Source organism: Oncorhynchus mykiss, chromosome 18, assembly GCF_057628025.1.
Source record: "Oncorhynchus mykiss isolate SJ-2025 chromosome 18, ASM5762802v1, whole genome shotgun sequence".
Lineage (NCBI taxonomy): Eukaryota > Metazoa > Chordata > Actinopteri > Salmoniformes > Salmonidae > Oncorhynchus > Oncorhynchus mykiss.
In genome coordinates, this window is record NC_143039.1 from 59448615 (window position 1) to 59465220 (window position 16606).

Consider the following 16606-nt stretch of genomic DNA (forward strand, 5'->3'; position numbering starts at 1 on the left):
CCTGTTGCCACCATACGAAGGTATCTATTTTGTATGGAATATATATATAAAAGGTAATTTAATATAAGATTGGTCTTAAAGATACATGTTCTGATGATTTTTTTATTTTCCTAAATAAAGACATTTCAGGAAGTACACATTGTTAATATAAGTGGAGAAGGTATGATACAACTGACGTCATCATGATCATGAGCTACACAGTGTGAGGAACAGTGTTCACTGGGAGTACTGAAAATCTAATCTAATTTTATTTGTCACATTCACATGTTTAGCAGATGTTATTGCGAGTGTAGCGAAATGCTTGTGTCTCCAACAGTGCAGTAATATCTAACAGTAATAGCTAACAATTTCACAACAATACACACAAATCTAAAGTCAAGGAATGGAATTAAGGATATATAAATATTTGGGCGAGCGATGTCAGAGCGGCATAGTATAAGATACAGTAGAATAGGATAGAATACAGTATGTACATATGAGATGAGTAATGAAAAATATGTAAACATTATTAAAGTGACTAGTGTTCCGTTATTAAAGTGGCCAGTGTTTCCAAGTCTATGTACAGTGCCTTGCGAAAGTATTCGGCCACCTTGAACTTTGCGACCTTTGCCCCATTTCAGGCTTCAAACATAAAGATATAAAACTGTATTTTTTTGTGAAGAATCAACAACAAGTGGGACACAATCATGAAGTGGAACGACATTTATTGGATATTTCAAACTTTTTTAACAAATCAAAAACTGAAAAATTGGGCGTGCAAAATTATTCAGCCCCTTTACTTTCAGTGCAGCAAACTCTCTCCAGAAGTTCAGTGAGGATCTCTGAATGATCCAATGTTGACCTAAATGACTAATGAGGATAAATACAATCCACCTGTGTGTAATCAAGTCTCCGTATAAATGCACCTGCACTGTGATAGTCTCAGAGGTCCTTTAAAAGCGCAGAGAGCATCATGAAGAACAAGGAACACACCAGGCAGGTCCGAGATACTGTTGTGAAGAAGTTTAAAGCCGGATTTGGATACAAAAAAAATTCCCAAGCTTTAAACATCCCAAGGAGCACTGTGCAAGCGATAATATTGAAATGGAAGGAGTATCAGACCACTGCAAATCTACCAAGACCTGGCCGTCCCTCTAAACTTTCAGCTCATACAAGGAGAAGACTGATCAGAGATGCAGCCAAGAGGCCCATGATCACTCTGGATGAACTGCAGAGATCTACAGCTGAGGTGGGAGACTCTGTCCATAGGACAACAATCAGTCATATAGTGCACAAATCTGGCCTTTATGGAAGAGTGGCAAGAAGAAAGCCATTTCTTAAAGATATCCATAAAAAGTGTTGTTTAAAGTTTGCCACAAGCCACCTGGGAGACACACCAAACATGTGGAAGAAGGTGCTCTGGTCAGATGAAACCAAATTGAACTTTTTGGCAACAATGCAAAACGTTATGTTTGGCGTAAATGGTGGCAGCATCATGGTTTGGGCCTGCTTTTCTTCAGCAGGGACAGGGAAGATGGTTAAAATTGATGGGAAGATGGATGGAGCCAAATACAGGACCATTCTGGAAGAAAACCTGATGGAGTCTGCAAAAGACCTGAGACTGGGACGGAGATTTGTCTTCCAACAAGACAATGCTCCAAAACATAAAGCAAAATCTACAATGGAATGTTTCAAAAATAAACATATCCAGGTGTTAGAATGGCCAAGTCAAAGTCCAGACCTGAATCCAATCGAGAATCTGTGGAAAGAACTGAAAACTGCTGTTCACAAATGCTCTCCATCCAACCTCACTGAGCTCGAGCTGTTTTGCAAGGAGGAATGGGAAAACATTTCAGTCTCTCGATGTGCAAAACTGATAGAGACATACCCCAAGCGACTTACAGCTGTAATCGCAGCAAAAGGTGGCGCTACAAAGTATTAACTTAAGGGGACTGAATAATTTTGCACGCCCAATTTTTCAGTTTTTGATTTGTTAAAAAAGTTTGAAATATCCAATAAATGTCGTTCCACTTCATGATTGTGTCCCACTTGTTGTTGATTCTTCACAAAAAAATACATTTTTATATCTTTATGTTTGAAGCCTGAAATGTGGCAAAAGGTCGCAAAGTTCAAGGGGGCCGAATACTTTCGCAAGGCACTCTACATAGGGCAGCAGCCTCTAATGTGCTAGTGATGGCTATTTAACTTTATTTAACAGTCTGATGGCCTTGAGATAGAAGCTGTTTTTCTCTCGGTCTCTCGGTTCCAGCTTTGATGCACCTATACTGACCTCGCCTTCTGGATGGTAGCGGGGTGAGTAGGCAGTGGCTCGGGTGGTTGTTGTCCTTGATTAACTTTTTGGCCTTCCTGTGACATCGGGTGTTGTACGTGTCCTGGAGGGCAGGTAGTTTGCCCCCGGTGATGTGTTGGGCAGACCGCACCACACTCTGGAGAGCCCTGCGGTTTCAGGCGGTGCAGTTGCCGTAACATGCGGTGATGCAGCCTGGCAGGATGTTCTTAATTGTGCATCTGTAAAAGTTTGAGGGTTTTAGGTGCCAAGCCAAATTTCTTCAGCCTCTTGAGGTTGAAGATGCGCTGTTGCGCCTTCTTCACCACACTCTGTGTGGGTGGGCCATTTCAGTTTGTCTGTGATGTGTACACCGAGGAACTTGAAGCTTTCCACCTTCTCCACTGTGGTCCCGTCGATGTGGATAGGGGGGTGCTCCCTCTGCTGTTTCCTGAAGTCCACTATCAGCTCCTTTGTTTTGTTGAAGTTGGGTGAGAGGTTATTTTTCTGGCACCATAATCCCAGGGCCCTCATCTCCTCTCCTCTCTCGTCTCGTCAGTGTTGGTAATCAGGCCTACTACTGTTGTCATCTGCAAACTTGATGATTGAGTTGGAGGTATGTGTGGCCACACAGTCATGGGTAAACAGGGAGTACAGGAGGGGGCTGAGGACGCATCCTTGTGGGGCCCCAGTGTTGAGTATCAGCAAAGTGGAAGTGTTTTTTCCTACCTTCACCACCTGGGGGCGGCCCGTCAGTATGTCCAGGACCCAGTTGCACAGGGTGGGGTTCAGACCCAGGGCCTCAAGCTGAATGATGAGCTTGGAGGTTACTATGGTGTTGAATACTGAGCTAGAGTCAATGAACAGCATTCTTACATAGGTATTCCTCTTGTCCAGATGGGATAGGGCAGTGTGCAATGCGATTGCATCGTCAGTGGATCTATTGTGGCCATAAGCAAATTGAAGTGGTTCTAGGGTGTCAGTTAAGGTAGAAGTGATATGATCCTCGACTAGTCTCTCAAAGCACTTCATGATGACAGAGGTGAGTGCTACTGGGCGATAGTCATTTAGTTCTGCCTTTTCCTTTGCTTTCTTGGGTACAGGAACAATGGTGGACATCTTGAAGCAAGTAGGGACAGCAGACTGGGATAGGGAGACATTGAATATGTCCGTAAATACTCCAGCCAGCTGGTCTCGGAGGACGCGGCTAGGGATGCCGTCTGGGCCGGCAGCCTTGCGAGGGCTAACACACTTAAATGTCTTACTCACGTCGGCCACGGAGAAGGAGAGCCCAAAGTCCTTGGTAGCGGGCCTTGTTGGTGGCACTGTGTTATCCTCAAAGCGGGCGAAGAAGGTGTTTAGCTTGTCCGAAATCAAGAAGTCGGTGTCTTTTATGTTGCTGGTTTTCCCTTTGTAGTCTGATTTTCTGTAGACCCCCTGCCACAAACGTCTCGTGTCTGAGCCGTTGAATTGCGACGCCACTTTGTCTCTATACTGACGTTTTGCCTGTTTGGTTGCCTTTCAGAGAGACTAACTACACTGTTTGTATTCAGCCATATTCCCAGTCACCTTGCCATGGTTAAATGCGAGGGTTTGCGCTTTCAGTTTTGTGCGAATGTTGCCATCTATCCATGGTTTCTGGTTAGGGTAGTTTTTAATAGTCACAGTGGGTACAACATCTCCTATACACTTCCTGATAAACTCCGCCACCGTATCAGTGTATTCATCAATATTATTCTCGGAGGCTACAGGAAGCATATCCCAGTCCGCGTGATCAAAACAATCTTGAAGCGTGGATTCCGATTGGTCAGAGCAGCAATTGAATAGTTGAGTGTTTTAGCGGCGCGAGTACTACAGTCAATTTGTTGATAGAACTTAGGCAGCCCTTTTCTCAAATTTGCTTTGTTAAAATCTCTAGCTACAATAAATGTGTCCTCAAGATATGTGGTTTCCAGTTTGCATATAGTCCAGTGAAGTTCTTTGAGGGCCGTTGTGGTATCGGCTAGAGGGAGGACTCACACGGCTGGGACTATAACCGAAGATAATTCTCTTTGGAGATAATATGGTCGGCATTTGATTGTGAGGTATTCCAGGTCGGGTGAACAAAAGGACTTGAGTTCCTGAATGTTATCACAATCACACCATGAGTCGTTAATCATGAAACATACACCTTCTTCTTACCGGAGAGATACTTATTCCTGTCTGTGCAATGAACTGAGAACCCAACTGGCTGGACAGACTCAGACAGTATATCACGGGAGAGCCATGTTTCCATGAAACAGAGTATGTTACAATCCCTGATGTCTCTTTGGAAAGAAATCCTCCACCCTGAGCTCGTCAACTTTATTATCCAGAGACTGAACATTAGTGAGTAATATACTCGGAAGCGGTGGGTGGTGTGCGCACCTCCTAAGTCAGTTTAGAAGACCACTCCGAGTACCTCTACTCTGCCAACGTTGTTTTGGATCGGCCTCTGGAATCAGTTCAATTGCCCTGGGGGGACGAACAATGGAATCTGATTTGGGAAAGTTGTATTCCTGGTCGTAATGCTGGTAGTGCTGAGGAGTTACCGCCACTCTGATATCAAATAGTTCTTCCCGGCTGTATGTAATAACACAAAAAAAATGATCAGCTAATAATGTCAGAAATAACACATTAAAAAAATATATCTAGAAACACAGCAGCCCTCTTTGTCGGTGCCATTTTCCAACTTTTTCCCCCAATTGAACACACACATGCAGTGTGAGAAACAGTGTTTACTGGGAGTGCTGAATACACACACACACACACAACCCCCTCTGGGGGAGGATATAAAGATAGAGGTGCTGAGAATAAAGTTTACCGTGTGTCCTCACTCTCACTACTTTCATGAACTCCAAACTCTACACCGAAAACCAGTCTATCCCCATAATTTGAATTTCAACAGCAGCAAGAATCCAAGTATTTTGACAGTACCTAATGCATATTACAATATCATTATCATATGGTGAGGGAACACGCCTTCAGAATGAAGAATCCATAAACCCCAGACCAATTTTTTTTTTTAAATCTGTGACGTCAGTGGGCACGCAGAAGTAGAGGAGTTGATACCGGCGAATGGACAGATGATGAAAGTCAGCAAATTTCTCCACATCTGAAAGATCACCCGGACAAGTGACGAATATCTGTCACATATTCGATACCAGAACCTTATATAATGGACGTATATTGCTGCAGACGCTTTCGCTGTTTTGATCCGATTCAAATTGACAGGGATGAACAACTTGCTAGCCTTCGGTAATGATGTGCCCCGTGCTCGAGACGTTAGCAAGCTAGATTCAAATTAAATGCTTTGTCATTACTTGAGAAAAAAATCTATCGATTTGAGAACAAAATCAGTGGTGATTAATGCTGACTACGGTCAATACATTTTTTAACTAGGCAAGTCAGTTAAGAACAAATTCTTATTTTCAATGACAGCTTAGGAACAGTGGGTTAACTGCCTTGTTCAGGGGCAGAACCCAATGAATATCTTATTAACACTTTGTTCTAGCTAGCTATTTGTGTAGGTAGCTATCAAGTAAACCCAATGATGTGGGTTTGGGTTTACTTGATAGCTACCTACACAAATAGCTAGCTAGAACAAAGTGTTAATAAGATATTAATTTAAAAAGATTAAAAGCAATACAAACAAGTTATCCAGTAGGCATCTACTGAGGGAGCTAAGAGCTGTGTTGTCAGTCATTTTTTTTACCTTGTCAGCTCGGGGATTCGATCTTGCAATTTTTTGGTTACAAGTCCAACCCTCTAACCACTCGGCTACCTGAGGTTCCCCAAGTGCTGTCACAGAGCAATTGACAGAAATCAACTGTGCAAATGCACATAAAAAAGCCATTTTACTTGTAAAATGCGGTGAAATAAGATTACTATTGGCAGTTATTGAGCTGTTTTGTAACAGTTGTTTGTTTGTTTGTTTGTTAAAGTGTTTCATACACTCCATTTTAACTTTCATCACACACTTCTCATCAGTGTCCGATCAACACACACAACCATTTAAGACCATGTTAGCGCAATGAGCTAATTCGTAGGAATTTGGCTATTGGGCAAACCATCTCCACTCTCTTAGGTGGATTGATGTGCCAATCCAATCTGATGTTTGAATCTGATTTTATACCCCCTCACAGAAGGAAAGACAAATGAGAGAACGATGGAAAGAGAGAGAGGGTGAGAGTAAATGATAGATCATTATTTTCTTGTCACCTCAGAGATAGGAGGATTATCTCCATAAACACTCCCACAATGCCTGTGAGGGGAGGGAAGCCATGCAGTATACTACCAGCCCCCAGGTGTGTGTGTACTCGCCCCCAAGCTCTAAATGTATGGCCCAGGATTAGCTACACGATATACGCTTCTTTCTATAATGAGTCTGTCTGGGTGTGTGTGTGTCTGGGTGTTTGTGTGTCTGGGTGTGTGTGTGTCTGGGTGGGCGTGTGTGTGTGTGTGTGTCTGTGCTCACTTACTCCTCTGTGAGGCGCTGTAACATTGCAAAAGAGAGTAATGACATCATCATCTCTCGCTTCTCTCTTCTCTCTGTGTGTGTGTGTGTAATGGGTTGTGTTGTGTTGTCCTGGATAACTCTAAGGACACAGATGTATGAGTCTGCAGGGACAGAGGGAAGAAGGGAGGGCAGAGCGAGTGAGAGAAATAGAGAGGGGAGAAGGGAGGGAAATAGAGAGGGGAGAAGGGAGGGCAGAGCGAGTGAGAGAAATAGAGGGGAGAAGGGAGGGAAATAGAGAGGGGAGAAGGGAGGGAAATAGAGAGGGGAGAAGGGAGGGCAGAGCGAGTGAGAGAAATAGAGAGGGGAGAAGGGAGGGAAATAGAGAGGGGAGAAGGGAGGGAAATAGAGAGGGAAGAAGGGAGGGCAGAGCGAGTGAGAGAAATAGAGAGGGGAGAAGGGAGGGAAATAGAGAGGGAAGAAGGGAGGGAAATAGAGAGGGAAGAAGGGAGGGCAGAGCGAGTGAGAGAAATAGAGGGGAGAAGGGAGGGAAATAGAGAGGGGAGAAGGGAGGGAAATAGAGAGGGGAGAAGGGAGGGCAGAGCGAGTGAGAGAAATAGAGAGGGGAGAAGGGAGGGAAATAGAGAGGGGAGAAGGGAGGGCAGAGCGAGTGAGAGAAATAGAGAGGGGAGAAGGGAGGGAAGAAGGGAGGGCAGAGCGAGTGAGAGAAATAGAGGGGAGAAGGGAGGGAAATAAAGAGGGGAGAAGGGAGGGAAATAGAGAGGGAAGAAGGGAGGGCAGAGCGAGTGAGAGAAATAGAGAGGGGAGAAGGGAGGGAAATAGACAGGGGAGAAGGGCTGTGGTGGCATAAAAAATCCATCATATAGTCTTAGCCCCTAGCTAACACCTCCTTTTCTAACATGAAAACAGGTCTTTGTTACAGTGGGAGTCCCTATTTCTATAGCCTCACTGCTTCCTGTGTGTGTGTGTGTGTGTGTGTGTGTGTGTGTGCGTGTGTGTGCGTGTGTTCTTGCCTTATACTCTTCAACAGTTAATCCAGCCAGACAAAATCAATGGTATGAGATCCTACGACTACAAAGGGAGGCTTACTGGAAATCCTATCTAAAAACATTGACCCCTAGTGGTCTGAATATTGATTTTGATCTCAGGCCCTTTTTATGAACAGTTCTCTCTTTTATGCACAAGTTCCCCCTGTTGATAATACTTATTATGCATTATGGTTGAACCAAAAGATTACATGTAACAAAAAAATTAAATGAAATGGGAAACAATTGAATTTCTATGTGAAATTGAATTGGACAATGATGTATGTTGATGCTAATATTATGTACAATATTCAATTATGTTTCCATATGATGACAGTGGCCTAATGTGTTCAATGTGCCGTGAACTGTTGTTTTTTGGCTGTTTCGTTCAGTTCATTCTAATTAACTTAGTGGTTATGAATCACCCCTCACTATTGTCATTGGTTGCACTAGTTGCACTGTTTGTCGACATAACCTGGTACAAGCATTCATGGCATTTCCCTGAAGAAGACACATTGATGCTGAAACGTTGGTGATCGACCCAGTAAATGACTGGGAGTTTATATATGGAGTGTGCCACTCTCTTTATTTGTATAGCTTATAGTTTATTCGCCTTTAGTCAGCACCTCTACATAAAATCATTTTCTCTGGGTGTGCGCCAGCTCATGTCTTTTCTTTGACTATGATGCTGACATAATCAACCTCCTATTCCCTATACTCAAGTAAGAAATACAAAACTCAGACATTTGTTAAACAAGGTGGATAAAACTAGGCCTATTTTTCCTGAATCCTTTCGAAGGAAGAAGAGAGGATTTGAACATTGGGAGTTTTTGTAGAAACATGACAGAGCAAAAGTTTTTTTTTTATGTGATTTTTGATCCTAACCCTTCTGCCATTCCTCCTCTCTTTCCCTCTCTTCTCTCTCTCCAGGTTTTCGCAGAAATGAAGACATGAGAGCGATGGAGGTGTTGCCTATTCTGAAGGAAAAAGTTGCCTACCTATCAGGTGTGTGTGTGTGTGTGTGTGTGTGTGTGTGTGTGTGTGAGAGAGAGAGAATCGTCCTGGTTTCTTTCTTCATAAACAAAGCTAATGGAACATGACACATTGGCTACTTAAAGCTTTACACACTTACAGCTCCCAGGCATGGAATTACACACATGCACACTCTGAGTGTGTGTAATTATCAAATCAAATGTATTTATATAGCCCTTCGTACATCAGCTGATATCTCAAAGTGCTGTACAGAAACCCAGCCTAAAACCCCAAACAGCAAGCAATGCAGGTGTAGAATCACGGTGGCTAGGAAAAACTCCCTAGAAAGGCCAAAACCTAGGAAGAAACCTAGAGATGAACCAGGCTATGTGGGGTGGCCAGTCCTCTTCTGGCTGTGCCGGGTGGAGATTATAACAGAACATGGCCAAGATGTTCAAATGTTCATAAATGACCAGCATGGTCAAATAATAATAATCACAGGCAGAACAGTTGAAACTGGAGCAGCAGCACAGCCAGGTAGACTGGGGACAGAAAGGAGTCATCATGCCCGGTAGTCCTGAGGCATGGTCCTAGGGCTCAGGTCCTCCGAGAGAGAGAAAGAGAGAGAAAGAAAGAGAGAATTAGAGAGAGCATACTTAAATTCACACAGGACACCGGATAGGACAGGAGAAGTACTCCAGATATAACAAACTGACCCTAGCCCCCCGACACATGAACTACTGCAGCATAAATACTGGAGGCTGAGACAGGAGGGGTCAGGAGACACTGTGGCCCCATCCGATGACACCTCCGGACAGGGCCAAACAGGAAGGATATAACCCCACCCACTTTGCCAAAGCACAGCCCCCACACCACTAGAGGGATATCTTCAACCACCAACTTACCATCCTGAGACAAGGCCGAGTATAGCCCACAAAGATCTCCGCCACGGCACAACCCAAGGGGGGGCGCCAACCCAGACAGGAAGATCACATCAGTGACTCAACCCACTCAAGTGACGCACCCCTCCTAGGGACGGTATGAAAGAGCCCTAGTAAGCCAATGACTCAGCCCCCTGTAATAGGGTTAGAGACAGAGAATCCCAGTGGAAAGAGGGGAACCGGCCAGGCAGAGACAGCAAGGGCGGTTCGTTGCTCCAGAGCCTTTCCGCAACAGCCTTTTCTAAAAATGTTGAGAGGAATGGAAGATTCGATATAGGCCGATTCGTTTTTTTATATTTTCTGGGTCAAGGTTTGGCTTTTTCAAGAGAGGCTTTATTACTGCCACTTTTAGTGAGTTTGGTACACATCCGGTGGATAGAGAGCCGTTTATTATGTTCAGCATAGGAGGGCCAAGCACAGGAAGCAGCTCTTTCAGTATTTTAGTTGGAATAGGGTCCAGTATGCAGCTTGAAGGTTTAGAGGCCATGATTATTTTCATCATTGTGTCATGAGATATAGTACTAAAACACTTGAGTGTGTCTCTTGATCCTAGGTCCTGGCAGAGTTGTGCAGACTCAGGACAACTGAGCTTTGAAGGAATAGAGAGTCCGTAATTTGCTTTCTAATAATCATGATCTTTTCCTCAAAGTAGTTCATGAATTTATTACTGCTGAAGTGAAAGCCATCCTCTCTTGGGGAATGCTGCTTTTTAGTTAGCTTTGCGACAGTATCAATAAGGAATTTCGGATTGTTCTTATTTTCCTCAATTAAGTTGGAAAAATAGGATGATCGAGCAGCAGTAAGGGCTCTTCGATACTGCATGGTATTGTCTTTCCAAGCTAGTTGGAAGACTTCCAGTTTGGTGTGGCGCCATTTCCGTTCCAATCTTCTGGAAGCATGCTTCAGAGCTCGGGTATTTTCTGTATACCAGGGAGCTAATTTCTTATGAGAAATGTTTTTAGTTTTTAGGGGTGCAACTGCATCTAGGGTATTGCGCAAGGTTAAATTGAGTTCCTCAGTTAGGTGGTTAACTGATTTTTGTCCTTTGGCGTCCTTGGGTAGACAGAGGGAGTCTGGAAGGACATCAAGGAATATTTGTGTTGTCTGTGAATTTATAGCACGACTTTTGATGTTCCTTGGTTGGGGTCTGAGCAGATTATTTGTTGCAATTGCAAACGTAATAAAATGGTGGTCCGATAGTCCAGGATTATGAGGAAAAATATTAAGATCCACAACATTTATTCCATGGGACAAAACTAGGTCCAGAGTATGTCTGTGACAGTGAATAGGTCCAGAGACATGTTGGACAAAACCCACTGAGTCGATGATGGCTCCGAAAGCCTTTTGGAGTGGGTCTGTGGACTTTTCCATGTGAATATTAAAGTCACCAAAAATTAGAATATTATCTGCTATGACTACAAGGTCCGATAGGAATTCAGGGAACTCAATGAGGAACGCTCTATATGGCCCAGGAGGCCTGTAAACAGTAGCTATAAAAAGTGATTGAGTAGGCTGCATAGAGTTCATGACTAGAAGCTCAAAAGACGAAAACGTCTTTTTTTTTTTTTTGTAAATTAAAATTTGCTATCGTAAATGTTAGCAACACCTCCGCCTTTGCGGGATGCACGGGGGATATGGTCACTAGTGTAGCCAGGAGGTGAGGCCTCATTTAACACAGTAAATTTATCAGGCTTAAGCCATGTTTCAGTCAGGCCAATCGCATCAAGATTATGATCAGTGATTAGTTAATTGACTATAATTGCCTTTGAAGTGAGGGATCTAACATTAAGTAGCCCTATTTTGATATGTGAGGTATCACGATCTCTTTCAATAATGACAGGAATGGAGGAGGTCTTTATCCTAGTGAGATTGCGAAGGCGAACACCGCCATGTTTAGTTTTGCCCAACCCAGGTCGAGGCACAGACACGATCTCAATGGGGATAGCTGAGCTGACTACACTGACTGTGCTAGTGGCAGACTCCACTAAGCTGGCAGGCTGGCTAACAGCCTGCTGCCTGGCCTGCACCCTATTTCATTGTGAAGCTAGAGGAGTTAGAGCCCTGTCTATGTTGGTAGATAAGGTGAGAACACCCCTCCAGCTAGGATGGAGTCCGTCACTCCTCAGCAGGTCAGGCTTGGTCCTGTTTGTGGGTGAGTCCCAGAAAGAGGGCCAATTATCTACAAATTCTATCTTTTGGGAGGGGCAGAAAACATTATAGCTGTGGCTACTGAGGGATCAGACCCCAGACACTTGACCTTTGACCTCTCGTCTGTTCTTCCTGCCAGCTCTCGACTATTTTAGTGTTCAATGTTTCTCATCGCGCCGAAGCAGGAGGAATAAATGTGTGTATGTTTGTGACTGTGTCTGTGTGTGTTTGTGACTGTGTGTTTGTGACTGTGTGTGTTTGTGACTGTGTGTTTGTGACTGTGTGTTTGTGACTGTGTGTTTGTGACTGTGTGTTTGTGACTGTGTGTGTGTTTGTGTCTGTGTCTGTGTGTGTTTGTGTCTGTGTCTGTGTGTGTTTGTGTCTGTGTGTGTTTGTGTCTGTGTGTGTTTGTGACTGTGTGTTTGTGACTGTGTGTGTTTGTGACTGTGTGTTTGTGACTGTGTGTGTGTTTGTGTCTGTGTCTGTGTGTGTTTGTGTCTGTGTGTTTGTGACTGTGTCTGTGTCTGTGTGTGTTTGTGTCTGTGTGTTATTCTTCTTCCTCTTTTGTCTGACTCCATTCTCCTCCTGTGTGTGGCCAAGGTCACTGACAGACCATAATAAACAGAAGAATGACTCAGAGAAAGAAATAAAGAGAGGAAGAGAGAGGAGGGTCTGAGTGAGTGGTTGCTATAGTGATTAGTTACTGTCTGTCATAACCATTTCCCATCAATGCATTTTGGAAAGTAATTGGCTTTGAAAGGAGAGGAGTGGTTTGGGGAGGGAGGGGGGGGGGTGAAAGGAAGAGGGTGGTGTAGGAAATGAGTAGGGAGGTATTGAAATATGAAGAAATGTGGGGGTGGAGGGTGGTATAGATTGTGTATCCAGATACAATTAGGTCTACATAACACATATTGATATAGTCAAAGAAATTACTACAGGGTTTCTATAGAAATAGTTCTATGTTTCTGTATACTGCTATATAGTTTTCCTGATTAAAAAATACATGTTTTCCCTGCCTCTGAGTACCTGTTACTGACTGTGGCCATGATCGTACTCATGGGAATATAACTCTCTGTTTCGGTCTATGTTCACCAGGAGGCAGAGGTGTGTGTGTGTGTGTGTGTGTGTGTGTGTGTGTGTGTGTGTGTGTGTGTGTGTGTGTGTGTGTGTGTGTGTGTGTGTGTGTGTGTGTGTGTGTGTGTGTGTGTGTACGCTGCACTGTGCTCTAAGCTGACCGTTTTATCCTCTCTCTGTGTGTGTGTGTACGCTGCACTGTGCTCTAAGCTGACCGTTTTATCCTCTCTGTGTGTGTGTGTGTGTGTTCACTCTCTAAGTTGATTGTTTTATCCTGTGTGTTCCAGGGGGCAGAGACAGACGCGGTGGTCCAGTGTTAACGTTTCCTTCACGCAGTAACCATGACAGAATACGAGCCGACGACCTCAGAAGACTCATAGCGTACCTCGCTGGCATCCCCAAGTATGTCTGTTTGTGTCTTTGTGTGTGTACAGTATCTGCATGCGTACATATTGTGTGTATATTTGTATGGTTGGTTTAGTTTCTTGGATTCAGATCTTTAACCAAACACGAGAGAGCGGGGGAGGGAGGAAGAGAAAAATGGAGTGATGAAAACAAAGAGAGAGATATTGTGGGCCAGAATACCTGCTGCAGCTCCTCTGCTGCCAAGAACCCTTCCTCCACACTGTCACTAGAGAGAGGGAGAGAGAGATGGAGAGTCGGACCGAGGAGGAGGGAGGGATAGCGAGAGGGATGGGGAGTCAGAAACGAAAAGGAGGGAGTGAGAGATGGAGACAGCGAGGGGAAGAGGATAGAGCGAGAGAGAGAGAAAGAGAGAGAGAGAGCATGTGCGGAGAGGTGTGTGTGAACAACAGTGTCGCAGAGGCGGTACGGTTGCTGTATCTGCTCAGAAATAGTTGTTGGCTAAGTTTGAGTAGGTCTACGCTGCTGCTGTCTCCTTCTAGGTACGTCTCTCCTCTCTCTCCATCGTATCGCTCTCTCCTCATTAAAAATCTCTTTAACGGTTCTTCTCGCTCTCTATGTAAATGAGGTGTCGATCTCTCTTAGCTTTTTCACTCTATCCTCTGTATAATGTATTTCTGTGTTTGTGTGTTCTCTCCCTCTCTTTTCAGTGTATAGGGACTCAGAGTTTCTGTTTTAGTTTACCTGGAAAACATCTGCAGACACTCTTTAGCTGACTAACAAATAGACAGACAGACAGATGTTAGAGAGGAGGGAAGGATGGATAGAAAGAGAAGGGATCCAGAAATAGAGTCTTGGGAGGGAATAAGGGATTGAGATAGATGAAGGATAGATCCTAAAAGAGAGTGAGTATTCTCCCGAGAGAGAGAAAGAGAGAGAACTCTCTGGGGCTGAGTGTTGTGGTCCACAGAGAGAGGGAATAGAGGAAAAGACATGGTGGGATGACTAGAGGCTGTTTATTACTAGCCATGCAGGATGTATAGTGCAGTGGGACAAGATTAGTTTAACTACGGTCTTGATGCTGATGATGGATTCAGTCTCTTCTGCGTGGTTTTGGTCGTTATACTGAGTGTTAGGTTGCAGATTTTTCTTATCTGGCTGGAAATCACTGTAGTTGTGTGTTTGTGTGCGCGTGCGTGTGTGCGTTGGAGTGCATGCTATGTGTGCTTTTCACAGTACAGAAAATGCGTCATCTCCATCTCATGGTTTGTTTTGATTCTCTCCCAACCTCCTCCCTTTCCTCTCTTTCTCTACCTCCCACTCACCCTCCTCCCTCTGTCTCTACCACTTCTCTCTCTGCTCCCTCCCCTTTCCCACCCTACCACTCTCACTCTTTCGCTACCACCTCTCCCCCTCCTACCTTCTCTCTCCCTCCACACCTCCCTCCTCCCTATCTTTCGCTACCACCTTCCCTCTCCTTCCTCCCACCCCCTCCCTCCTCCTCCTCCTCCCTCCCTCCCCCTGTCCAGTGAGGAGGTGATCCAGCATGGCTTCACAGTCATAGTAGACATGCGAGGCAGTAAATGGGACAGTATCAAACCTCTACTGAAGATCCTCCAGGAGTCGTTCCCCTGCTGTATACACATAGCGCTCATCATCAAACCAGACAACTTCTGGCAGAAACAACGCACCAACTTTGGCAGCTCCAAGTTCGAATTTGAGGTAAAATTACTGTTTTTCTTTATTCAATTGCAGTGATTTGGTGTGCCTCAAACTTGATTTTGAGGTTCATATAGTTTTTTTTGGTCAGTCAAGCAATTCAAATAATGAATTGTAGTTAATGACATTAGTTAATCATAATTAATCACAATTGTAGAATTAGCTCAAATTTGGCCTAATAAAAAGCAGTGCAGTGAGTTATAGGCATACTATATTTTGATATAATTAAATAAACATCAAATAATTTTTATCAGAATGTTTTAATGACATTTTTACCATACACAACACAAAGGCCACTAACATACAGCTAGCTATTAGGCCTAATGCTCCCAATATTTCCAGGCCTACTACCTGTTATCAATGTTTTTGTAGTTTATCACTTGCACGCACACACACACACACACACACACACACACTCTTAAAGCTTCAGGCATTCTAAATGAGCGTTCTCCCTTTTTCTGATTGGGGGGTTGACTATTGGTAAAAATAACTGGCTCTATGGATACAAAGACCAAAAAGCTTTTAAACCTGTCCAACAATGTTATGAATCCCACAGAAGACAATAACAATAGATCAGCCAGGTCTGAGTTCATGTAAAATGTCAGAACTATTATCTAGCCTAGGCTACATATCCATGTTCTTCAACATGAACTAGTCTCAAGCTGCTAGTACTACAATTGGGATAATTTGCTTAAATCTTTTGACCTATGAACTACAACAAAAACAGTAGCCTAGCAAAATGGAATGGATTTCCTGTTCTGATTTAAAATAATTGTGGGAAGTTAGTTGAATCCAAGAGGCATTCAGCCGTTGTAAACATTATTTGGGTTAGCTAGCTAGGTAACGCTAGCACAATGAGCAAGCTACTTCTGTACAATTTTTTTTTTTACTGTTATCTAAAGAAATGCCTGGGAATGTATTAATGGTTGAACTTCCCTTAAAAATGGTTGCTCAAAACAGCGCGCATAATGGATGTTTAAGCACCACAGTAGATGGGTTGGCTTTATAACGAAAATGATGCGCGCGCATTTCTGTGGCCAGAAGCCGTTCTTTGTTATGATTCTGAGCAGTCAGACAGCGAGCGACACTGACAAGAAGCTGCCATGTGGGGAATCATAGGTGGCTTGTTTCTCGCTCTTGATACTTACTATGTCTTGGTTTGATGTGTTTTGCCTTATTTCATGTGAATGCTAAAATTCGCTAGCTAGCTAACCAACAACTGTACCGATGTATTTGAGAGACGAAAAGCGCAAATTGTGTAAATGTATTTATGTTTTCAATAAGCACTTGGTGACGAATACAGCATGTTGTCAACAATCTATGCCAACCCTGTCTGTTTTGCCCCAAAATTGCACTCGCGTCAGTTTTGTTGCCAAACAACTAATCCATCTATAGAGACAGACAGCTAATGAGAAAGAGTGCACATTGCACAGTGTGTGTGTGCGTTTGTTGCGCTTTAGAGGGTCAGTGTGGAAACACGTGCACTTAAAAGGGTCTGTGCACTGAAGGAATGGAGATGCGATTAACGGCATCCGAAAAAAATATGGCATTTGTGCCATAACACGTTATTAGCGTCTTATCTTTGACAGACCTTTTATTATGG

At 43.8% G+C, this 16606-nt stretch overlaps 1 protein-coding gene across 21 annotated transcripts in view; it reads left to right on the forward strand.

Annotated features, from left to right (window-relative positions):
• LOC110496473 (triple functional domain protein) overlaps positions 1-16606 on the forward strand; it is a 123672-nt gene that overhangs the window by 26362 nt on the left and 80704 nt on the right. For all 21 annotated transcript variants that reach the window (XR_016488571.1, XR_016488565.1, XR_016488572.1 and 18 more), the window contains exons 3-5: positions 8717-8791; positions 13209-13323; positions 14814-15006. Coding sequence is in view for 8 of the 21 variants with exons in the window: in XM_036953054.2 (XP_036808949.2) it covers positions 8717-8791; positions 13209-13323; positions 14814-15006 (383 nt within the window). In the remaining 13 variants the exon portion in view is untranslated. The remainder of the gene's footprint in view (positions 1-8716; positions 8792-13208; positions 13324-14813; positions 15007-16606) is intronic.